General features: G+C 36.7%; 1 protein-coding gene across 1 annotated transcript in view; it reads right to left on the reverse strand.

Annotated features, from left to right (window-relative positions):
* LOC111154462 (transmembrane protein 135) overlaps positions 1-26,985 on the reverse strand; it is a 254,675-nt gene that overhangs the window by 144,697 nt on the left and 82,993 nt on the right. Inside the window, exon 5 of the mRNA XM_022514068.1 lies at positions 9,378-9,443. Within this exon, the coding sequence (XP_022369776.1) occupies positions 9,378-9,443 (66 nt within the window). The remainder of the gene's footprint in view (positions 1-9,377; positions 9,444-26,985) is intronic.

Genomic DNA, 26,985 nt, shown 5'->3' on the forward strand with positions numbered 1-26,985 from the left:
ACTGCCACTGGGAATGCAAAATGGCACAACTACCCAGATGACCTAGGAATTCCAATCTTAGGTATCAACCCAATTCCAATCAAGTTATCAAACATATGTCAACACAAAGACTTCTAGACAAATACTCACAGAAGTATTATTTATAATAGCCAAAATCCAAATATTCATTAACTGGTTAATAGATAAACAAAATATTATCCATACAATAGAATACTATTCAGTCATGAAAAAAGAAAAATCTGATACAGATAAAGCCCCAAAACATGTATATGTAAAGCCCCAAGTCATTTTTATGAAGTTTTCAGAAAAAGCAAATCTATAGACTATGCTATAAAGAACAAATCTGGTCTCTGTTTCCAGTTTCTGGTACACAACTTCAAAAATCCTTGGAATTTCCTGAAGATAGGAGTGTCTGTTATGCTAATGAGGTGAGTCACAGAGACAGATTTAGAATCAGGGCTGATCACCAGAAAGACAAATCACATCATTTAATACACATCCTCTCTTTTCTGATCTGCCGCCTCCCTACTAACCACCATAAATAATACTTATCACTAGATAACAAATTTACCAATTGACAATACAGCCAAGAGTCAATAAAGAGAGAGAAAAGATGTACAAACCAAATGGTACAAATTATATTGGTCATATATGTGTGTATAAAATTACATTTCTTTGGCAACCCAAAGAGTTTAAATTACTTGTTGGTGAACTCACCCCAACATTTTACACAGGATTCCTTTAGTATGCTTTGTACAAAAGAATATTTTCTGTATATCTAAATACTTTATTTTTATAATACAGCCTGCATTTTCTAAGGCATTCAACCACACTTAGCTCTGTAACCAAGGTAGGCAAGTTTAAGTTCAGTGGACTGGTGAAAGGGAGGTAGCTGGGACTGACTTTACCCATGTGGAAATAATTGCTTTCCTGGCCTAAAGCTCTTCCTATTAGGATCAAAACAAACTGATGTTATCTTAAGAGCCCTTCCAATTTTTGAAAAATAAAACCTAAGTGTTCCATACTTAGCCAGATATTGTCCAGATATTGTTTGTTTTGTTTAAGGAGAAAATTATGGCACATTTATTTTTGTATTTAAATTAAAAGCAGAGTTCCTATTAGGAACAAAATAAGGGTACTTGAACAGATAATCATCTCAGTATAGAAAGGCACATGCAGAGTTGGTAGAGACAAGGCCACCAAGCTTAAACGTTGTGATATGATATTTTTAAAAACCTCAGCTTAGCCCCTGGCCTTCTTTGTCTGCACCAGAATTTTCCAAATAAATTCTGTTCACCAGGAGTACATGACAATGCCACAGCATATAACATGATGAGCCACTTAAAGTAGATTTAGTGACAAAGATAAAATATTCCAGTAAGAATAAAATACAAGTTCTGAAGTTCACTGTTTTATGATGTAATTCTGGCATGGATTCTGAATTTTCCAAACACCTGCCAAAATATAACATGCTGTGTTGATTAATGGAATTAGAAAACTGAAAAACACACACACACACACACACGCACACATGCATGCACACACGCACCAAAATGCTACATAAACCAGTCTCGTGCTTCTGCCAGTTCAATATCTAAACCACCCAGATTGATAGCAATTAAGAAATAAACCTTTTCTTTAAATGAGCAAGATAGCAATCCCACAACCTCTCTGAAGCCTTGGAATGTTTCATCACCCTAAAAGTAATGACCATTGGCTTCAATTGTCTCCAACTTTCTGTTCTGTAACCAAAACTCATTTCTTCCCACCTCATTAGAGAAAGTTTTGGGACTTCCCTGCATTACCTGGCTTGTTATAAATACTCTGAGCCCTAACCTTTCTCTCTAGATCATTTTCCATATTTATTTCTTCTCCGTTTTTCTAAAGGATGCTAACCATTTCCCCCACAGGCTTTTTAAAAAAACTACATTTTGGCTGTTGCTTGAAAGGAAGAAACATTATAGTAACTTTTCTAGGCTAAACTCTTAATAGATTATTTGTACAGCTTGTCAATAAGCATACAATTTCCAGAAGAAAAAAAAAAAAAACAATAAACTTGAAAGAGTTATTCAGGAACTTTCTAGAATGGTCAGAATTCCGTCCCTCTTTTTTCCTTAGATGCTAAGCATGGGGATATGGGAGGAAGCTAATCAAGTTAACAAAGACTATATTTCAAATAGCAATGAACATATATAAAACATCTTAATATTTTCTTCCTGTCAAAATATAACATGTAAATCAGAGGTCTTCTTACAGAAGAGATAAGCTAATTTCCCTTGATAGGATCAACTGAGCCTTACTCTTGCACTTCTGCAAGGTCAGGGTCTCACCATTCACTGTGGAACTTTTGTCATAAGACTTGAAATGATCAGAACTAAGTTTCCACTATGTAATGACTCTACCCTGTTTTTCAAATAGAATTCTTGGGTTTATTGGTGAATTTCACCTTTTCTAGCATCACACTTCCTCCTGCTATGTTTATTCTATGTATGGAAACAAAATCATGATCAGCAGAATTTGGTTGAGTAGGAGAATTCAAGTCTGTAACTCAACATATATTCCGTAGATTACGAAACTATTGGCACATGACAGCTGAGGGCACTGGCAATACAGGCTGACCAAAATATTTAAAGTCTGTCTTTCATCACCAGTTCTCATTTCACACACTCATAAATAGCCACAGTTCAGAGATCTCCACATACTCCCTCTAATATAGAGTATGCTCAATTGTATTTAAAGAAAAAAGTTATCAGTGCACCTGGGTGGCTCATTCAGTTAAGCATCTGACTTGATTTCAGCTCAGGTCCTGATCTCTGGGTAGTAAGATCAATCAAGCCCTATCTCAGGTGCTGCACTGGGCATGAAGCCTGCTTAAGATTTTCTCCCTCTCTCCCTCTACCCCTCTCCTCACCCCACTCTCTGGCTCTAAAAAAAACAAAAATTATCATTTAGGATAGGCTAAATTCCAATAGGCTTACTTTGTGCCAGACATTGTGTTAACTGCTTTACACATATTATCTCATTGGTTTCTCACAAAGTAATGAATGAAGAGGATGGTTTTAACCCTATTTACAGCAGAAGACACAGAGTAGCAAGGTCATAAGTGGCAAGTGGCAAGTTATGGACTCAGCCACTGGACCAAATATAAAGCTTCCTCAGAGCTGCAACCTATTAGCTTTATTTACCATTACAACCCAGAACCTAGTATTGTGCCTGACACCCAACTAATATTTGGAGAAGAAAAGAAAGGGAAGGGACACCAGATCTGACCCCTGTGCCATGAGTTAGCTGTCTTTAAGATACTATGAATAGGGGCGCCTGGGTGGCTCAATGGGTTAAGCCTCTGCCTTCCGCTCAGGTCATGGTCTCAGGGTCCTGGGATCAAGCACCGCATCAGGCTCTCTGCTCAGCGGGGAGCCTGCTTCCCCCACCCCCTCTGCCTGCCTTTCTGCCTACTTGTGATCTCTCTCTGTTAAATAAATAAAATCTTTAAAAAAAAAAAAAAGATGCTCTCATCAAATATTTATTCATTTGATCAGATTTTATAAGCCATTAGTTCCTGGCATTCACCAGACACCAGGCTACAGACTTCACTATTTGAAATACTAACACTTCACTTATTAAAGACTTACATATTTCCTTAGGTGGTATTAAAAGAGAAACAGTAAAAATATATAAAATATTTAACTAGGAAAAAAATGCAATTTTAAAAATATAAATGTATGAAAGCTTACTTCTAGATTTCTTTATATAAAGAATTTTTATTCACGAAGATGAAAAAATATGTAAAGTATTATACTAAACTGTATATAATTTTTAACAATTTCAGCAATGTTGGAAATGGATCTTAAAATCTGAATAATCAATTAACTTTGTGAACAAGATTGAACATCAAATATGTATATTACATAGTCTCTTCAAATAGTCCTCAATTCATGAAAAAATTTGATGTCAAAAAATATATCATTTTATTACAAATTTCATCATCATTTTGAAATAATATAGCCCTAGTACTTATTATACATATAAATCTGTATTTATGGCTATATTTATCTTAAACTAAGAGCTGATTAAATCAAAGTGACATTTGCCACATAAGTTCTAAATAACTCTATTACTGGTTCACCAGACATATACTAAAATCCTTATTATGTGCTAGGCAGGGGCTAAATCTAAAGAAACAGAAATCCATACCAAAAAGTTCCTATCCTTACTCCAACAATTACATTTAAAGCAAAATATTCTCTATTAGTTACTTAAAGCATGTCGCAGAAAGGCAAAAAAAGGTTTCCATTCTAATAAAACATGCAGAATACCTAATACCACACAGTAATAGAAAACAAAACTAGATACTGGATCAAATCCCTTAACCATCTTTCCAAAACAGCCAAATCCATGCTGCTGTGCTCTGCTTTACATACAAAAATCTTTAAATACACTTCAAACTCCTTGCTATCACCTGTTTCATCTTACTCAGACTGTGTGTTTCTTGAGTTCAAAGAAGACGTAAGAGTGAAAAATACTTCTTTAAAATAGCTTACAGTGGTGGCTAGGCATTAAAATTAGTAGATTTTAGTAGCTGTGTATACTAGATAAGTAGTAGTTCTATAATAGATTAGTAGATCTATATAAATATAGATAATGGAGCCCTAAGCTAGACACGATGGACAAAGTCTTTGGGGATGGAGCCCACGCACCTAAATATTTTGGAGCTCCATGGGCAGTTGTTATGTACAATAAAGGCTAAGAACCATATTTTTTTAAAAAAAGAGGGGGTGGCGTCTGGGTGGCTTGCTTGTTAAGCATCCAACTCTTGATTTCATCTTAAGTCTTGATCTCAGGGTCGTGAGTTCAAGCCCTGCAGTGGGCTCCACTGAGCATAGAGTCTACTTAAAAAAAGGGGGGCTGGAGGAAGGAGAGCACATAAAGCTGCCTAAAGTAGAAAATGTTAAAGCTTAAAGATCAACTGATCAAATCATTTTTCTAAAGTATGAATCTGAAGTTGTGAGAAATTAAATAAACTGTCCAAGATCACATAGTTATTAAAGCCAGGAAGATAATCCACATGGACTAGCATGCAGACTAGTGTCCTTTCCAGCACACAAAGCTGGCTCTTCTACTTGGAAAGGAAGTAAAGTATAAATTCTTGATTCACAGGCTTACTCAATATAAGCACGCATATAGTAAATTCTCAGGGAAATGTGATTTAAAAAAAAAAAAACCTATAGTTGACCCTTGAACAACATGGAGGCTAGAGACACCAACACCCATCAGAGTCAAAAAAACTGCATATAGGGGCGCCTGGGTGGCTCAGTGGGTTAAGCCTCTGCCTTCGGCTCAGGTCATGATCTCAGTGTCCTGGGATCGAGCCCCTCATCAGGCTCTCTGCTCAGCAGGGAGCCTGCTTCCTCCTCTCTCTCTCTGCCTGCCTCTCTGCCTGCTTGTGATCTCTCTCTGTCAAATAAATAAATAAAATCTTTAAAAAAAAAAAAAACTGCATATAAATTAATGCAAAATAAAACTTAACTACAAAAACTTAACTACTAATAGTCTATAATTGATTGCAAACCTTATAACATCATCAATCAACACATATTTTGTATGTTGTAAATTTTTTAAAAAGTCTTCCCAGGGGCGCCTGGGTGGCTCAGTGGGTTAAGCCTCTGCCTTCAGCTCAGGTCATGATCTTAGGGTCCTGGGGTCAAGCCCCGCATCAGGCCTGCTTCCCCACCCCTCTCTCTCTGCCTGCTTGTGATCTCTGTCAAATAAGTAAATAAAGTCTTTAAAAAAAAAATTCTTCCCAAAAAACTGCTTCCTAGTTTATACAATTTAATCAAGATACCAAAGATCCAGCACTCACACAGGACTGTACAAAAAGCATATCAACATGGTTAGACATCTAGTGACTAAACAGAACTGTGAAGGGTCAGTATTTTTTCCATTCACTTTAAGTCACATATTTCTCTATACATACTAAGAGGGAACAGTGATAATCAGAAGGCGTAAAAAATCATGGCTGATCACATAATCTTAGAGGTCTTAGCTACTCTGCTATTTTTCAGCTGTCGAGCTATAGGATAACTAAATAATTAGAAAACTGTTAAGTAAGTGAATTACATTGGCAGAGACTGTACAGTACAGTAGAATGAGTGGGCATTAGAGTCAGACTGGTGCTCAAATCCTAGCTCTCCCATTTCGTGGCTATTTGATCAAAGGCAAAATGTTTAAATCCTCTGAGCCTCATTTTATCTATAAAATGAGCATAATAATTTCCCTCGGTGAAGATTTTAAAAAGATAATGTGTCACCCCTTTGTTTAAATCCTCCAATGATTTACTATAACTTCTAATGCCAGTTTCAAACCCTTCAAAAACTATCTTCTTATTTTCTGAGAGAGGAACCAGGTTTTCTGGTCTCAACATTTCTTAAAACGTCCAGGAAGAAATGCCCAATAACTAGACAAAGCGTAGGCTTAAAGTCAGAACACAGGGAAGGGTGGACAAGCAAATGTCAGTGTCATAGTGCAACCAGACAATAACTTACTCAAAGACTGATCTTTTCGTAATTTGGATATACCAGTCTTTATTCTTCCTACTTGGTAGCACGGTCATGGAGTTACTTCTTAATCTCTGCTTAACAGCAAGAGGCTAGAAAAATTATTTAAGTGCCCCAGGATAAGTAAACTGCTTGCCCCTCTCCTCCCTTAGCATTTCATAAATTTTCCAATATGATAAATATGGTGATTACAGCTTCTGTTTAAATAATTCCCTAAACTGTTAACCTTTTAGCATTTCTCCTACTACCAAATGAATTCTCTTTTGTTGCCCTGATACTAAAATTTAGCACATTCCAAGTGGTCTCTGGACTCTAGTTACTTCCAAACTCAACATGACTAGGCATTTTCTACTCTGCCAGATTTTTTTCCAGGTATTCATGCAATTGTTTCCTCATCCAGAGTAAACACCTCTAAAGGCGAGAGGCATGTTATATCATCTATTTCCATAGTACTTAGCCCAGCAGCTCCAAAAAATCTATGCCACTTGTATATACACATATCTAATAATATCTTTGTTTTGTCTTGATTTTCTATTTTCCAAGTCAAATTAAATTAAAACTATTTTGTAGCCTATCCTACCTGCAATTTACTGAATACTGACCACGTCACTGTATTTTTTAAAATACAAAATATTATATTTTATCAATGTTAACATATCAGAGACTTATAAGAAATCGCAGAATTACTATGAGGTATCACTGATGAGAAGACACATTCCATTTTCAGAGATCTTAAAATATATAAGAAAAAAAATGTGCAACTTAATAGTTTTAACCTCACTTTCAAAACTTAAAGTCAGAGAGTGCTTAAAAATTCTTTCCAAGGGATACCTGGGTAGCTTTGTCAGTTGGGGTTTCTGCCTTCACTTGGGGTCATGATCTCAGTGTCTTGGGATCCAGCACCGCATTGGGCTCCCTGCTCAACAGGAAGCCAGCTTCTCCCTCTCACTCTGTCCACCCCCCAGCTTGAGTGTGCAAGCTCTCTCTCTTTCTCTCTCAAATAAATAAATAAATAAAATCTTTAAAAAAAACAAAAAAACAAAAAAACCTCTGTCCAACATTAATACCTCTTAATGAGGTTAGTAACCTGGGGCAATCCCCAGTAACTGGTAACTGGGAGGGAGAAATAGATCAAAAGCCAGCTGCTTTAACTACTTCCTTTCCATTACATAAAATATGTACATATCAAATATGTGTTGATATGCTCAAAAGATTACGTTTAAAACTGTCTTGCAGGGCACCTGGGTGGCTCAGTGGGTTAAGCCTCTGCCTTCAGCTCAGGTCATGATCTCAGGGTCCTGGGATCGAGTCCCACATCGGGCTCTCTTCTCTGCAGGGAGCCTGCTTCCTCCTCTCTCTCTCTCTGCCTGCCTCTCTGCCTACTTGTGATCTCTCTCTGTCAAATAAATAAAATCTTTAAAAAAAAAAAACTGTCTTGCATACATTTACCTTCTTGCAACAGAACATAAAGTTTAAAAATGCATTGCCACCCCCCCAAAAAAATACCTAGTAATTACTAAATTCTGAGATTCATTTTGACATATTCTAGGCAAATACACCTGACTTTATTAATGGGAATTATTTTTTTCTCAAAATGGCACCACATACTAGTTTGTTGAGAATACAAAGCGATCAGTTAAGTCTTTTTCATAGACAAAATATGTATTACAAGTTACTACCAAAGTTCCTTGCCAATATACAATTCAGCATTTAAGAGTATATGATTCCCCAATGATTGTACATTTTCACCTAACAGCAGATATACTGATCAATAAAACTTATAATCATACAATAATACAATTTCAGTTAACTCCTCAGATAGTCACTTCTACTATTAAATATTTAGGTTATTGAATTATAAATACTACAATAAATGGCACAGAATTTAATTTTAGAACGAGGAACACTATATTTTATCCTTAAGTATCTGCTAGTAGAATAGAAAAAACATGGCAACATGACATCATATTCAACCTCAACTTGGTGAGAAAGTAAATTAAGAAAAGGCAGAGAGTGGTAATCAGGCTGGTAATAATTCTGGAGCGAAAATTTATTTCAGTAGTAGCAATTTTTTTTAAGAATTCTCAGGAGAGGGTGCCTGGATGGCTCAGTGGGTTAAACCCTCTGCCTTCAGCTCAGGTCATGATCTCGGGGTCCTGGGATAGAGCCCCACGTCGGGCTCTCTGCTCAGCAGGGAGCCTGCTTCCCTCTCTCTCTGCCTGCCTCTCTGTCTACCTGTGATCTCTGTCTGTCAAATAAATAAATAAAATCTTTAAAAAGAAAAAAATTCTCAGGAGAAAAAAAAAATTCTCAGGAGCATTTAGAACAGTAAAAACTTAGAATCTGTTATCTTAATTGAGCCTAACCTATAAAACAAACAGACTAAATTCCATTTTTCCCACCTTCTCTCTCATTTCTCTCTCTCTCTGTGTAACAAATGTCAACTTTACAAGTTATTTTATCCTAAGAAAGAAGTATCAGATCTGTGGAACACAGAATAAAAAGAAAGGAAAAAGTACAGAATTATTATCACTAAAAATATATATATTTGCAGAAGTTATTATTAAGTAAATTGTCATCTTCTTTTAAAAGTAAAAGCAATTGGTAACCAAATATTAAAGAGTTAGCAATTTGCTTTCAACCCAAGATCCAGTTCAATATGAATGAACTAAAATAGATTTGTAGGTCAGATTCACTCAGTATTATGTACATCATGTATTTCTCAATTTGTTATATAAAGCATCACAGAATTCACCACACTTTACGTTTTAAAAACTGCATACTACGAAATAAATAATATTTATGTCAAAATTCTCATCTTACTTCTCCATTTCTTAACGTTGTGATGGTTCCTCTTGCTACTGCCATTCTAAATAGTGTTTCTGTGGCCTGTGAATTAAACAAAAAAGCAAAAATACACATTCATAATCTGTACTCACTGTATACCCCCCCAAACTGTAAAAAACATTCATTACGATTATATTTCCAGCAACTTCTAGAGAAGTCTCAATAAGTCATATTAAGAGATACATGATCTCCATTATACTTCAGAAAGATCATCTTCAGAACATTTTAATAATATTAAGGAGTGCAAGCAATTGTTTCAAAAGTTATTTTGATCTGCTGGTATTCATCCATGTCTACAGAGTTTCAAATTAGTATACCTACATAAGTTTAAACCCTAGTCTGACTAACAAAGATTAAGTTAAAAACTAGTATATGGATTCAATTCAGAAACTATCATTTTTTTCTGATTTTTAGTTTCCATTTAAGTTCCATTCAAATCACCTGACTGCCACGGAAATACTGACAGAACATGAAGTAATTCAGTGATTCCATATATAAAATAACACCCAAAAAGAATTTTTGCTTTCTATATACTAACAATGAATAATCCTAAAAAGAAATTAACAAATCTAAATAAGTTTAACCGATAAAGCAAAAGACTTGTTCATGGACAGCTACGCAAACTGCTAAAAGAGATTACAGAACACACACATAAATGGAAAGGCATCCTGTGTTCATGAACTTAAGACAACTGTTAATCAACACCACCAAAAATGATCTATAGGGTCAATGTGAATCCTACCAAAATCCCAATGACTTTTTCTACAGAAACAGAAAAATCCATCCTAAAACTCATACAGAACCCAAAGGACTCCAAATAGCCAAAACAGTCTTGAAAAAGCCAAGTTAAAGGACTCACACTTCCTGATTTCAAAACTTATTTCAAAGCTATGGTAATCAATCAATTCTGTGGGACAGAATAGAGAGCACAAAAATAAACCTTTGCATATATCACCTAATGACATTCAATAAGGGTACCAAAACCATTCAGTGAGGGAAAGGACAATTTTTTAAAGAAAATATCCACATGCAACAGAATGAAGTTGGACCCTTACCTTATACCATATACAAAAATTAACTCAAAAGAAATCAAGGGCATAAATATAAGAGCTAAAACTATACCATTCTTAGAAGAGAAAATAAGGGCATAGCTTGATGATTCAAGGTCCGGGGAGGACTCATTTCCGGGTTCCTGGACAGCTGGAAGCAAAGAGGAGCAAGCTTTTTCTCTACTCTCATAAGGGCACTAATCCCATTAGAGAAAGCTCATCATCTAATCTGAATTACCTCCCACTGAGGGGTAGGGTTTTGACATGAATTTCGGGGTGACAAAAACACTGAGTCCAGGAAAAACTATTCCAGTCAGATGGAGCCAGAAATGTAAAGGCCAGTAGGTGAGATCATGCGTGGCATGGACAAAGACAAGCAGGAAAGCCAATGAGGCCAAAAGAAAAAGGTTTTGTGAGACTATGGTTGGGAAAAAGGAGGATGCAAATTCATCTGTTCAATACGCGCTTCTGATTTTTAACTTGGCACAAGAGGTATTCATTTCCAACCTTTGCTAAATAGAAGACAGAATTCAAAGGATGCTCTACAAAACATAAATTTTAAAGAATTAGTAATCACCCCCCGCCGCAAAAAAAAGAACAACAGAAAAAGGCAATCCTAAATTTAAAAACCGAATGCACATCTAAAGAAATCCAAAGAGTAGGAGGATTGGAAACCTGGAGGAAACTGGAATAAAACTGATGTGTGTGTATGAACTTAGTCTGACCGGCGTAACATAAACAGCAGTGTAAACATGTTAATTTAGACATAAGGAAATAAATAACAAAAGAAATACGTAAATGGTTGCAAGCGGTTGCCTCTGGGTGGTGGAAATCAGGCATCGGAAGAGGTGAGAAAGAACACTGCTCTCTTTCCATTAGCTCTGCAGCAAGCATGCTATTTGACTGTTTACACTACATAGACATCCTTGATCAAGACTTTTCTTTTAACTTTTAAAGGTTGATTTTAAGTAAATCAAGAGTGTCCAATTTTGCAAAGAGGTCAAATGCTTTACAACTTCAATCGAGGAGTGCCTCCAAGAATAAAGCCAAGGACTGAATAAAAGGACATAAAGTCAAACAGTGTAAGTAAACTCTGAAAAAGTTTGACAATAAAGGTAAGAAATGACTATGAGTTGTTGCTAGAAAGAACTGAGTTGAGACAAAATTGAAGACAGTATACTTTTAGGACAGAAGAGATTTAAACAAGTTTGTAGTGGCTAAGTAGAAGCAGTCAGTCAGGTAGAAGAAGTTCAAACACAGGGAGGAAAATGATCCCAACAGAAGGGGATTCCTATGGAAGACAGGATCAAGAGCACACAGCAATCTGTCAACTAAGTTAAAAGGGAGAAGGTACAAATATAGGCAAATGCTTTCCCTCTCCTTCCCTCTGCTCTTCACCCTCCCCTCTGTCCCCTCCCTTTCCCTCTCCCTCTCTAAATCACAGGACAGGATAATCTGAGAATGACAAAGACACTGAGAGAAAGAAAGATGGGGATGAGACTAAAAGTAAAAGCAAAGCAGAAAGGAATGGAATTGCCAAGCAGTACTAAAAGCCCAGCTAAGGCTAAAAGTCATACATCTCTGTTGTTACAAAGCTACACAGTTACAGAATTAGAAAGCTAAGACTGCAGTTTAGGAAAAGTGAGCAACCCTAGACAGGTGAGGAATTAAAAAGTAACAACTTTTCATTCAACTTTACTGGTAAAATATAGCATGTAACTTATCCATAAAAGCCAATTTTTTCTAACATTGTGTATGAGAAGAGCAATCTTGAGAACACTCCTTTACATACACATACACACCCTGGGTTGGGGGGGGGGCGATGGATATCTACACACGAAGTTAGAAAATAAAAAATCTTTTAGAGCAAACGCTGTTAAATTTTGTGATTGCAGCACGATATGAATATAATTGCAATTCATGATTCACTGAGAGAGGTAAAATAGGCCATTGATGGCAAAGAAAAGGGGTTGTTATTCATATACCCATATAAAAAACATAAGTGAATGACTTTGCTATGACAAATAAACTTTACTAAAGCATATAAAACTAGATATTAAAAGATCTATTTACAGAAATTGTTACTGAAGGAAAAAGTTTCTCATGAATGATGTACTTGCATTTTTTCTATTCTTAACAATATGTATATTAAATTACATCTTCCATCTTCCTATCTTCCTATTTCATTTTAAACCTTATTTAATCTAGTGATGTGATTATCAGTATTCCTCTAGGTCACATTAGTTACTATATATATTTGAAAAGCAAAAGGTGACAGGCAGAGGCAGCAAGCATTTGGGATATACAATAACTTCTCTAAACCAGATCACATTATTTGCTTTTTTGTGTCCCAAAAACCTGAGGTAGTCTGAAGATCTAATTCTTTATCTGTACTTTCTCCAGTAGAAGAATTCCAAGCTCAATCTTTTGTTTCCAACTAAATTGATTTATTTCATCGGCTCTTCCCACCAACATTTTCAAGATGTCTCATTCTAACAGCACTCTGTCAATTCAGCTCAGCTTCCTTTGATTCTATAGGGAACCACTGGAGTGTACAACATTCTTTTGACCTCTACTAAAGAGATTGCTTTTATTTTACTTGTACCCAAACAATGTCTAACAAGTGTCAAAAACAATGAGATACAGGGCTAACTCTTAGCATTTGTAAAGTGACCACCAGCAAATTCTTCATTGAAATTTCCCTCTCCTTGAGTTTTGATAATAACTACAATGACTACTACAAAAACATTCATTAAACATTTTCTGTCAATGGCAGGGTAAAAAAACATCAATAGGTCCTTATTTAGAAATAGGTTACCAAGAGAGACTGCTTTTTTAAGAGTGTTAAATAAAAGAGACTTAGGAGACATGAAATCTAGATGTAATAAATGCAAGGTTCTGGGCTGGATCCTTGTATTTGTCTGTGTATGTGTGCAAATAAAAAAAGATCCAGGAATTATAATGAGCTGGTAACAGTAGTAGTCTCCGGATGTTTTCTTTTTTTTCCCTCCTTTCTAACAGTCTACATATATACATACATATATATATATACACACACATACTTTTGGTAATAATAAAAAGGAAACTAAGGCAAGTAACAATTTTTGTCACACTAAAAGATAAAACAGATTTAAAGCAGAATTTTGGAACAATGTAAATGCTATAACACAAGCAGTACTATACTGAGTAGCATCTAAAGTGAAGATAACCAAAATTCAACAGACTCATGCTCTTATATTCTAGTAACTTTTCTTTCAATAAACCAACACGAAGTAAAATTAAAAAGAAATTTATATTTAAAATGCTTTACCTTGAAAAGCAGTATAATAGCTTTAAAGCATCATATTAGTCAGACTTCAGTGCATTAATTTAATTTGAAGTTTATTTATATAAATACAAAAGTTGTACTTAGCAGGCATTTACTTCCTATTAATTAAGCAACTAGAATTCTAATTACCTTATTTTCACTATTTACAATCCGTGCAAACGTGAGGCGGATCATTTAAGCTCTCTAAACTCTGACTTCCTTTGTAAAAAGGTAACAGGAATATCAACCCATCTTCTTGTGTTGGTTAATGCAGGTATTAACATATGTGAAAAGCTCAGTAAAGGGCTAGCTAAATACAAAATAGTGAATCCAAGGTCTAGCTTAGGACAGCACTTTCGTAATGAAACGATGTTTAAGAAATACTAATTTTGATTTTTTTAATGTAAAAATAAAAATTGGGCTAATGAAAGACCAAATATGAATAAGCCTTAATCACAGATATGAATCTAAGAACAAAACATCTATGTCAAAGAGTCACAGCACTTACTGTTCTATGAATATCCAGATTGTCCTGCTTTGCCAACTAAACAGAGAGGTCCTGGAGGGCATGAATTCAATCTTTTATTTACGTATTCCCAGCATCTGGTGCAATGTATGACAATTAGCATAAAGATTAAGAAAAGCAGGTTTTGGAAACAGATTGTTGAGTTCAAATTCTAGCTTTGCCATTTGTAAACATATGCTCTTGGACAAGCAACTTCACTTCTTTGAGCTCAACTTTATCATTAGCAAAATAAAGATAATAATGGTATGTTACTGAAGGAAACTTTCGCATGCTCAATAAATGATCATTTTCTTATTAATTTCTCAAAGGAAATGCAGAATTCTATCTTTAAAAAAATCAGTCATCAATGGCAATTAAAATGCAATTAAAAACCACATCAGATAGCAATTAAAAATGCACTATATAAAACAATCAACCACAATTAACACATTATGCCAGATGGTCATTTAATTCTGCTAAAATTCTTGACAGGATAGCCAGAAAGTAGAAAACTTACATTATTTCAAGATTAAATTATCAAAAGTCTTCAGAAATCATATGCAAAATTTACTTCCATAGAAGAAAAAAGATTTAAGCACTAGCCATAGAAGAAAAGATTTAAACACTGAGGTTTTCAAGCACTAGGTATTTTCCTTTTTATGATAATAAAAGCACTAAATAAAAAATAGGAAAACAGGATTAGCTATCTGCTTCTCACAAAAGGAAGAGTGGGCCCAAGTGAGCCACCGAATGTATAGGGAATTAATCCCTGGCTGTTCATGGCGTTTTCTGTCTTTGTTCTCTCTTGACTCTGGCCCAAAGATAAACCCGTTATAAGATGAAGCATCAGCAGTATAGGTAGTTGGTACTGGAAAAGAAATTCTGATTTTCTGGCCAAAGGCATATGGAAAGGGATCCTTTCCTTTAGTGCAAAGAAGAAAGGAAAAATACCCATTGTATTTTTCACTCTCTTCTCTAGCCACTTTGTCCCAAAAGCAGGCCCTGTTCAGTGTGTGCCGCTATGACAGTGGTGCAGGCAGCTATACCACCAAGAAAAACCCTGTCCTTCAGGACCCAGGACCAGGAAAAGGAGGCCCAGTGAGGCAGAGAATAGAGGGGTAATCCCATAAAGGAAGATCTAGAAAAGGAGGCCCCTCTAACTAAATCTGTGGTTGAATTGGCACAAATACAGGGCTCATCCCAAATCAGTGTAAGCCCTGAACAGACCCAAGCAGCAAAGCCAAGGCTTTGAGAGCAGAACTATAATTAAAATACAAGCCAAGTCCTACCACGACCCATGAGTGGCACACAGATAGGACAGACCCAAAGCCCCATCACAGGAAAAATAATGAGCACATAACTACTAAGAACTACTGCTGCCTGAACGGTGGACATTAGACCTCCTGCCCACCAAAGATGAGACAGAATTTGCAGTCCAAACCTAATCAAACAACAACAACAGCAACAACAAATCAACACTCTCCAGAGGATTGTAACAGGACCCAGAGTATTACAACATCATATTCAAAACATCCAGGTTTAATCTAAAAGTATCCAACTTGCAAAGAACAAAAAAATCATGACTACTTCCCAAAAGAAAGATAAGCAGATATTGAAATTACCAGACAATGTCTAAAAAGCACCTATTAACTATGTTCCACGAGGTGAGATAATTACACACACTTACTATGAATGGAAAGAGAAGTTCTCAGCAAAGAAATAGAAAGTATTTTTGAAAATGGAAATTCTGGTGGGGGAGGGTCAAGATGGCGGAGGAGTAGCAGACTAAAATGACATCAGGTAGCAGGAGTTCAGCTAGATAGTTATCAAACCATTCTGAACACCTAAAACCCAAACGGAGATGAAGAGAAGAAGAGCAGCAATTCTAGAAACAGAAAATTGACCACTTTCTGAAAGGTAGGACGTACAGAGAAGTGAATCCCAAGTGACAGGAAGATAAACCGTGGGGGGAGAGGCCGGCTCCTGGGAAGCGGTGGGGCAATGGAGCACAAAATCAGAACTTTTAGAAGTCTGCTCCACTGAGGGACATTGCTCAAGAGGCTAAGCTGGGGTGGAGCCCTCGCAGGGACAGTGCGATCTCAGGTCCCGCAGGGTCACAGAAAGATTGGGGTTGTCTGAGTGTGGGAGAGCTGCCAGATATTGGAGCAGGGAAGCCGCCTATAGAGACAGAGCCGAGGAGTGAGCTTTCGGATCAGAGTTACCTTAAGCCACGATCCAAGGCACAGTTGAGCCACTGCTCGTCAAGCAGGGAACCCACAAGCAGCAGATCCAGGGAGACTGACCTTCCTCCTCCAGAGCAGCAGCATGGCAGGAACCTGCTGGATTTAGAGCCCCAAAGAGGGCCATGCACCAGAGACAGAAACACTCAGTCACAGGCTAGGTGAGCCTGGAACGAGGTCAGAGACCAGGGAGATGGGAGTGATTGACCACTTTTCTCTGAGGATGCACTGAGGAGTGGAGCCCCAAGCTTTTGGCTCCTCCAGACTGGAGATTGGGAGGCCGCCATTTTCATTCCCATCCTCCAGGGCTCTATGGAAAGTGTTCAGGAAACAAAACCTCTCGAGAGAGAACCCAAGCAGATTTCATAGCCTGGCACCCGGCAAGGGCAGTACAATTCCGCCTCTGGCAAACACACTTGAGAATCACTACAAAAGGCCCCTCGCCCAGAAAGTCAGCAAGAACATCCAGCCAAGACCAAGCTCACCGATCAAGGAGAACAGAGGAACTTCAGAGCTAGGGCAAAGTAATGCATGGAATTCAACACATGAATTCAACAAATGGAATTCAACACATGGAATTCAACCCCATGATCCTTTAGTCTTGCAAAGTTAAATTAAATTTTTTTAATTTTTTTTTCTTATTCCAATTTTTTTAACTTTTCCTTTCTTCTTTGAAAATTTTGTTAACTAGGTTAACAATAACTTTCTAAAAAAAAAAAAACTTTTTTAAACCTACATTATTACAGTCATATTCTAACCTTCATTGCACTCAACTGTATTTTTTGTACACATATGGGATTGTTTGTTTGTTTTTTCCTAAAAAATTTTGGGATACAAGTTCTTTAATAGATCAAAATATACCCTAAATCTAGCACAGGGCTTTGTTCTAGTCTCCAGGCTGAGCACATTCTCTCCTCTTTTTTTTTTTTCTTTCTTTCTTTCTTTTTCCAACCAACTAATCTTATCGATTCCTTTTTTAGAATTTTTTTTTTAATTTTCATCTTTACAGTCATATTCCATCCTTTCATCGTGTTTATCCTTATTTTTGTATATACGTAAGTTTTTCTTTCTTTAAAATTCGGGGATGTAGTTTCTTCTAAGAGACCAAAATACACCCAAAATCAAGTGGGTGGCTCTGTTCTATTCACCAGTCTAATTAATATATATATATATTTTAATTTCTTTTTACCCCCTTACTTCTCCCCCCAGTTTGGGGTCTCTTCTAATTTGCTTTGTGTACATTTTTCTGGGGTCTTTGCCACACTTTTAGTATATTATTCTCTCGTTCATATATTTGTATCTGGATATAATGAAAAGGTGGAAAAACTCACCACAAAAAAAAAAAAGAACAAGAGGCAGTACCGATGGCTAGGGACCTAATCAATATGGATATTAGTAATATGTCAGATCTAGAGTTCAGAATGATGATTCTCAAGGTGCTACCTGGGCTGGAAAAAGACATGAAAGATATTGGAGAAAACTGTCTGGAGAAATAAAAATCCTTTCTGGAGAAATAAAAGAACTAAAATCTAACCAAGCTAAAATCAAAAAAGCTATTGATGAGGTGCAATAAAAAATGGAGGCTCGGGGCGCCTGGGTGGCTCAGTGGGTTAAAGCCTCTGCCTTCGGCTCAGGTCATGATCCCAGGGTCCTGAGATCGAGCCCCGCATCGGGCTCTCTGCTCAGCGGGGAGCCTGCTTCCTCCTCTCTCTCTGCCTGTCTCTCTGCCTACTTGTGATCTCTATCTGTCAAATGAATAAATTAAAAAAAAATCTTTAAAAAAAAAAAATGAAGGCTCTTACTGCTAGAATAAAAGAGGCAAAAGAGAGAATTAGCGATATAAAAGACCAAAAGTTGGAGAATAAAGAAGCTGAGCAAAAGAGAGACAAACAACTGCTGGATGACAACTGGAGAATTTGAAAGATAAGTGATACCATAAGACGAAACAGTATTAGAATAATTGGGATTCCAAAAGAAGAAAGAGACAGAGGGGCAGAAGGTATACTGGAGTGAATTATACTAGAGAATTTTCCTAATATGGCAAAGGGAACAAGCATCAAAATACAGGAGGCACAGAGATCCCCCCCCTCAAAATCAATAAAAATTGGTCCACACCCCATCATCTAATAGTAAGCCTTACAAATCTAATTGACAGAGAAAATCCTGAAAGCAGCTCAGGACAAAAAGTCCATAACATACAATGGTAGAATTATTAGATTGGCAGCAGACTTATCCACAGAGACCTGGCAGGCCAGAAAGAACTGGCATGATATATTCAGAGCACTAAATGAGAAAAATATGCAGCCAAGAATACTATATCCAGTGGTGCCTGGGTGGCTCCGTGGGTTAAAGCCTCTCCCTTTGGCTCAGGTCATGACCCCAGGGTCCTGGGATGAAGCCCCTCATCAGGCTCTCTGCTCGGCAGGGAGCCTGCTTCCCCCTCTCTCTCTACCTGCCTCTCTGCCTACTTGTGATCTCTGTCTGTTAAATAAATAAATAAAATCTTTAAAAAAAAAAAAAAAAAAGAATACTATATCCAGCTAGGCTGTCAATGAAAAATAGAAGGAGAGATAAAAAGCTTCCAGGACAAACAAAAATTAAAAGAATTTGCAAACACCAAACCAGCCCTACAGGACATATTGAAAGGCATCCTCTAAGCAAAGAGAGAGGCTAAAAGTAGTAGACCAGAGAGGAACTAAGACAATATACAGTAACAGTCACCTTACAGGCAATACAATGGCACTAAATTCATATCTTTCAATAGTTATCCTGAATATAAAATGGGTTAAATGTCCCCAATCAAAAGACACATGGTAACAGAATGGATAAAAAAAACAAAACCCATCGATATGTTATCTACAAGAAACTCATTTTAGACCAAAGACACCTCCAGATTTAAAGGGAGGGGGTGGAAAACAATTTACCATGCTAATGGACATCAAAAGAAAGCTGGGGTGGCAATCCTTATATCAGACAAATTAGATTGTAAGCCAAAGACTATAATAAGAGATGATGAAGGACACTATATCATACTCAAAGGGTCTGTCCAACAAGATCTAACAATTTTAAAAATCTATGCCCCTAACGTGGGAGCAGCCAACTATATAAACCAATTAATAACAAAATCAAAGAAACACATCAACAATAATACAATAATAGTTGGAGACTTTAACACCCCCCTCACTGAAATGGACAGATCATCCAAGCAAAAGATCAACAAGGAAATAAAGGCCTTAAATGACACACTGGACCAGATGGACATCACAGATATACTCAGAACATTCATCACAAAGCAAAAGAATACACATTCTTCTCTAGTGCACATAGAACATTCTCCAGAATAGATTACATCTTGGGTCACAAATCAGGTCTCAACCAGTATCGAAAGATTAGAATCATTCCCTGCATATTTTCAGACCACAATGTTCTGAAGCTAGAACTTAATCACAAGAGGAAAGTTGGAAAGAAGTCAAATACATGGAGGCTAAGGAACATCCTACTAAAGAATGAATGAGTGAACCAGGAAATTAAAGAAGAATTGAAAAAATTCATGGAAACAAATGATAATGAAAACACAACTGTTCAAAATATGTGAGACACAGAAAAGGAAATCCTGAGAGGAAAGTATATAGCAATAAAAGCCTTTCTCAAGTAATAAGAAGCCTCAAATACACAACCTAACCCTCCACCTAAAGGAGCTGGAGAAAGAACAAGAAAGAAACCCTAAACCCAGCAGAAGAAGAGAAATAATAAAGATCAGAGCAGAAATCAATGAAATAGAAACCAAAAGAACAATAGAACAAATCAACGAAACTAGGAGTTGGTTCTTTGAAAGAATTAATAAGATTGATAAACCCCTGGCCAGACTCATCAAAAAGAGAAAGGACCCAAATAAATAAAATCATGAATGAAAGAGGAGAGATCATAACCAACACCAAAGAAATACAAACAATTATAAGAACATATTATGAGCAACTATACGCCAGCGAATTTGACAATCTGGAAGAAATGGATGCATTCCTAGAGACATATAAACTACCACAACTGAATCAGGAAGAAGTAGAAAACCTGAACAGACCCATAACCAGTAAGGATATTGAAGCACTCATCAACAATCTCCCAACAAACAAGAGCCCAGGGGCAGATGGCTTCCCATGGGAACTCTACCAAACATTTTAAGAAGAATTCATCCCTATTCTCCTGAAACTGTGCCAATAAATATGAAATGGAAGGGAAAACTTTCAAACTCATTTTATGAGGCCAGCATTACATGGATCCCAAAACCAGACAACGACCCCATCAAAAAAGAGAATTACAGACCAATATCCTTGATGAACACAGATACAAAAATTCTCACCAAAATACTAGCCAATAGGATCCAACAGTACATTAAAAGGATTATTCACCAGGACCAAGTGGGATTTATTCCAGGGCTGCAAGATTGGTTCAACATCCACAAATCAATCAATGTGATACAATACATTAATAAAAGAAAGACAAGAACCATAGGATACTCTCCATAGATGCTGAAAAACCAGCTGACAAAGTACAGCATCCTTTCATGATCAAAACTCTTCAGAGTATTGGGATAGAGGGTACATACCTCAATATCATCAAAGCCATCTATGAAAAACCCACAGCAAATATCCTCCTCGATGGAGAAAAACTGAGAGCTTTTCCGCTAAGGTCAGGGACACGGCAGGGATGTCCACTATCACCACAGCTATTCAACATAGTACTAGAAATCCTAGCCTCAGCAGTCAGAGAACAAAAAGAAATTAAAGGCATCCAAATCAGTAACGACAAAGTCAAACTCTCACTCTTTACAGATATGATACTTTATGTAGAAAACCCAAAAGACTCCAATCCAAAACTGCTAGAACTCATAGAGGAATTCAGTAAGGTGTCAGGACACAAAATCAATGCACAGAAATCAGCTGCATTTCTACATAGCAACAAGACAGAAAAGAAATTAAGGAGTCGATCCCATTTACAACTGCACCCAAAACCATCAGATACCTGGGAATAAACCTAACCAAAGAGGCAAAGAACCTGTACTCAGAAAACTATAAAGTACTCATGAAAGAAGTTGAGGAAGACACAAAGAAATGGAAAATCGTTCCATGCTCATGGATTGGAAGAACAAATATTGTGAAAATGTCTCTGCTACCTAAATTAATCTACACATTTAATGCAATCCCTGTCAAAGTACCATCAATTTTCTTCAAAGAAATGGAACAAATAATCCTAAAATTTATATGGAACCAGAAAAGACACCAAATAATCAGAGTAATGTTGAAAAAGAAAGTCAAAGTTGGTGGCATCACAATTCCAGACTTCAAGCTCTATTACAAAGCTGTCATCATTAAGAAAGTATGGTACTGGCACAAAAACAGACACATAGATCAATGGAACAGAATAGAGATTCTGGAAATGGACCCTCAAGTCTATGGTCAACTAATCTTTGACAAAGCAGGAAAGACTGGAAAAAAGACCGTCTCTTCAACAAATAGTGTTGGAAAAATTGGATAGCCACATGCAGAAGAATGAAACTGGACCATTTCCTTACACCACACACAAAAACAGACTCAAAATGGATGAAAGACCTCAATGTGAGACAGGAATCCATCAAAATTCTTGAGAACACAGGCAGCAACCTCTTCGACCTTGAGCCACAGGAACTTCTTCCTAGAAACATCACCCAAGGCAAGGGAAGCAAGGGCAAAAATGAACTATTGGAACTTCATCAGGATTAAAAGCTTTTGCACAGCAGAGGAAATAGTCAACAAAACCAAAAGGCAACTGACAGAATGGGAGAAGATATCTGGAAATGACATATCAGATAAAGGGTTAGTATCCAAAATCTATAAAGAACTTATCAAACTCAACACCCAAAGAACAAATAATCCAATCAAGAAATGGGCAGAGGACATGAACAGACATTTCTGCAAAGAAGACATCCAGATGGCCAACAGACACATGAAAAAGTGCTCCACATCACTCGGCATCAGGGAAATACAAATCAAAACCATAATGAGATACCACCTCACACCAGTCAGAATGGCTAAAATTAACAAGTCAGGAAACAACAGATACTGTGAGGATGTGGAGAAGGGGGAACCCTCCTACACTCTTCGTGGGAATGCAAGCTAGTGCAGCCTCTCTGGGAAACAGCATGGAGGTCCCTCAAAAAAGTTGAAAACAGAGCTACCCTATGCCCCAGCAATCGCACTACTGGGTATTTACTCTAAAGATACAAATAGAGTGATCCAAAGGGACACGTGCACCCCACAATGTTTATAGCAGCCATGTCCACAATAGCAAAACTATGGAAAGAATCTAGATGTCCATCAACAGATGAATGGATAAGGAAGATGTGGTATATATGTACAATGGAATACTACGCAGCCATCAAAAGAAATGAAATCTTGCCATTTGCAATGACATGGATGGAACTAGAGGGTATTAGGCTGAATGAAATAAATCAATCAGAGAAAGACAATTATCATATGATCTCCCTGATATGAGGAAGGTGAGAGGCAGAGTGGGGGGTTTGGGGGATAGGGAAAGAAAAAATGAAACAAGATGCGATGAGGAGGGAGACAAACCATAAGAGACTCTTATTCTCACAAAACAAACTGAGGGTTGCTGGGGGGAGGGGGGTTTGGTGAGGGTGGTTGGGTTATGGACATTGGGGAGGGTATGTGATATGGTGAGTGATATGAAGTTACACACTTAACAATTGACAGACCTGTACTCCTAGGGCAAATAATACATTAGTATGTTAATAAAAGTAATTAATTTTTTAAAAGACCCAAAAAAAAGACAAAAAAGGAAATTCTGAAACTTAAAAATATCATATGTAAAATTAAAAATTTTAAATTTAAAAACTCAGTGAATGAAGGCTCTCCAACAGTGTGGAGAAGAAAGAGGAAAGACTCAGTGAACTAAAAGGTGAATCTATAAAACTTATCCATTCTATGTGAGAGAGAGAAAAAAAGATTGAAAAAAAATTAATAGACCCCCAGACACTTGTGGGAGAATAGCAAAAGATCTGTCATATGTTTTACCAGAGATCCAGAAAGAGATGAAAAACATTAATACTGAGAAAATATTTGAAGACATGGTATCTTTAAACTTCCTAAATTTGGTAAAAGGCATACATTTCCAGATTCAAGAAAGTCAGTCAATGAATCCCCAGAAAAATAAACTCAAATAAAACCATACCTAGATATATTATAAACAAAATGCTGAAATCCACATAATTTTTTAAATCTTGAAAGTAGCCTCCTAGAAAAGTACCCATACTTATTTTATATAGAACAACTACTATTAGAATAATTATGGGTTTGCCATCAGAAGCCAGGAAAATGAGAGAACATCTTTAAAGTTTTGCAACCCAAAAAACCCCTATCATTACAGAATTCTATATCCAGCAAAAATATCCTTTCGGAATGAAATGAAAATAAAGACCATCTTATACGAAAGACAGTAAGAGAATCTGTTGCCAGCAGAATTGTTCTAAAGGAAACGCTAAATACATTTCTATAGGCTGAAGAGAAATAATCCCAGAGGAAACATTAAACTTTATGAATGTAGAGAAGGAACAGAAATGGTGACATTTGAGTAAATGTAAAAGCTTGTATTTCTTAAGATCTTTAAAATATATATGACCATTGAAGAAATTATAATATTGTCTGATGGAGTTTCCAATATATGTAGATTAATGTATATGAGCATTATCACATAAGAGGGGGAGAGTAAAGAAGTCTAAGTGGTTGTAAACCTTCATTTTACCAAAGGTGGTAAAATATTGATCTAAGTAGGTGGTGAAAGATTGAGCATGTACATTATAAACACTAATGGAACCACTAAAAACTAATACATAGCAATCTATCCAAAAAGCCAACAGATAAATTTAAATGGCACATTAAATATATAATCTAGGGGCACCTGGGTGGCTCAGTGGGTTAAGCCTCTGCCTTTGGGTCATGTAACGGTCTCAGGGTCCTGGGATCGAGCCCCACATCAGGCTCTCTGCTCAGCAGGGGGCCTGCTTCCCCCTCCCCACCCCCGCCTGTCTCTCTGCCTACTTGTGATCTCTCTCTCTCTGTCAAATAAATAAATAAAAATCTTTAAAAAAATTATATATATATATATATATATATATGTATATATATATATATATATAATTTAAGGAATCCAAGGAAAGAGGAATAAGAAGCAAAAAAGAGGTGGCAAACAAAAAACAAGTAAGAAGACCTAGGGAAAAAGTAGTCTTTTCAACCAATGGAGATGGAACAATTGACTTTTCAAAGAGAAATGAACAACTGACTTTCTAAACAGAAACCTATGAGCCTTGACCCATGCCATGCTCCATACACAAAAACTAATTCCAAATGGAACACAGACTTAAATTTTGGGGCTCAAACCATAAAAGTCCTAGAAGAAAACACTGGAAATGAACTGAAAACACTTGATTTGATCAAAAAGAAGTTACATAAGGAAAAAAAGAATAAAACATTAAAGAAAAAATTCATTATGGCAAATTGTACTGTCCAAAGACAGTCACACCAACAAATATCCTACACCACATGTGCATCTTAAAACATGACGTCAACTCTCCTACATATTTCATTTGCTCCCTCCCCTTAGACCTGCGACCTCTGAAAATACCTTTGTAACTGTTACTTAATGAGGCAGAAGTGATACTGACTTTAAGTTTAAACCATTAAAGGCAAAATGGCTTCTGTATCGTGTTCTCACTTTGTACATGTGCCTTTGAGGCCCTGAGCCAGCATGTAAGAAGTCCAACTACCTTGAAGCCACCATGCCAGAAAAACTATATAGAAATAGAGAGAGATGCCCTAATTATTCCAATATACAGCTCTTCAAGTACTCCAAGCCCAAGTGTCATTCATGTGAGTGAATCTTCTGATGACTCCAGCCCTTAGCTGCCCCAGCAATGTCAAGTAGAGCAGCAATGGGTCTATTCTGGGTGAGCCCTTCCCAAACTGAAGATTCATGCAAAGTAAATACTATTGTCATTTTTACTCACTAAATTTGTAATGGTTTGTTAAGCAGCATCAGACAACGATACACAGGTAAAATGTGCTTCATCAAAATTAAAAACGTTTGAAAGATTCAACTGAGAAAATGAAAAAGGCAACCACAGACTCACAGAAAATTTGTGCATATATTACCTAACAAAGTACTTGCATTCAGAATATATAAATAGCTCTTACAACTCAAAAATAAGACACAACCAAAAAAATGTTAAAATGATCAAAAGATTTCAAAAGATACTCCATCAAAAAGAAAAATATATACACATATACATAATATTGCACACATACACATAGAGATATATTTGTGAATGGACAAAAAAACCAAAAAAAAAAAAAAATTCAGCGTCATAATCTTTAGGGAAATGCAAACTAAACCCATGATAAGGTACCACTACACATGCACCAGATGGCTAAAAGTAAAAAGAATGACAATGCCAAGTTATAGTGGGAATATGGAGCTACTGGAACTCACACACATTACTGGTAGAAATATAAAATGGTAGAGTCACTTTAAACAACAGCTGGGCAGAGTCCTATAAAGTTAAAGATACACTTACCATAAGACCAAGCAATTCTATCCCTCAGTATCTACCCAAGAGAAATGAAAACATATGACCATTTATATGAATTATAGAAAAGCCAAAATTACAGTGACAAAGAGCAGATTAATGATTGCTTGGGGCTAGGACCTGGAGGGAAGGCAACTGACTGCAAAGGGAGTTTTTAAATTGTCTTTTTTTTTTTTTTTAAAGATTTTATTTATTTATTTGACAGAGAGCACAAGCAGGCAGAGAGGCAGGCAGAGACAGAGAGAGAAGCAGGCTCCCCACTGAGCAAGGAGCCCGACGCGGGGCCCGATCCCAAGACCCCGAGATCGTGACCCGAGCCGAAGGCAGCAGCTTAACCCACTGAGCCACCCAGGCGCCCCTGCAAAGGGAGTTTTTAGGGAAGAGAGAAATATTCTCTATCTTAATTATGGTTTTAGTCACATGACTATAAATATCTGTCAAACTTTCTATTTAAAACAGGTGAGGTCCATTAAATATAAAGCTGTTTGTTTGTTTGTTTGTTTGTTTTAAATGCACACCTGCCTTCCTCCTTAAAGCTGTTCTCAACTAATTGGCAACTTAATTCCGACCAACTATTAGGAAAAAACCTGGATACCACCTTGATGGAAATCATTTTTTGAAAGGATATTTATATGCTTTAATTATAGATTTCATCTTAAATTCATATAAACTGAGGACAGAGTAGAGGTTGACCAAAGCAGAAATAAAGTGGCAATAATACTATAGCCAACAGTAAATTCAAGACATGAATAATCTAAGACAAATAAGATTAATAGAGTCTGCATGTCACACTCACAGGAAGACTGAGTAGACCAAGAAGAGTAAACTGGCATGAAAACTCTGCAT

This window comes from Enhydra lutris, unplaced genomic scaffold (genome assembly GCF_002288905.1).
Source record: "Enhydra lutris kenyoni isolate GAN:26980312 unplaced genomic scaffold, ASM228890v2 scaffoldscaffold37, whole genome shotgun sequence".
In the NCBI taxonomy this organism is placed as follows: Eukaryota; Metazoa; Chordata; class Mammalia; order Carnivora; family Mustelidae; genus Enhydra; species Enhydra lutris.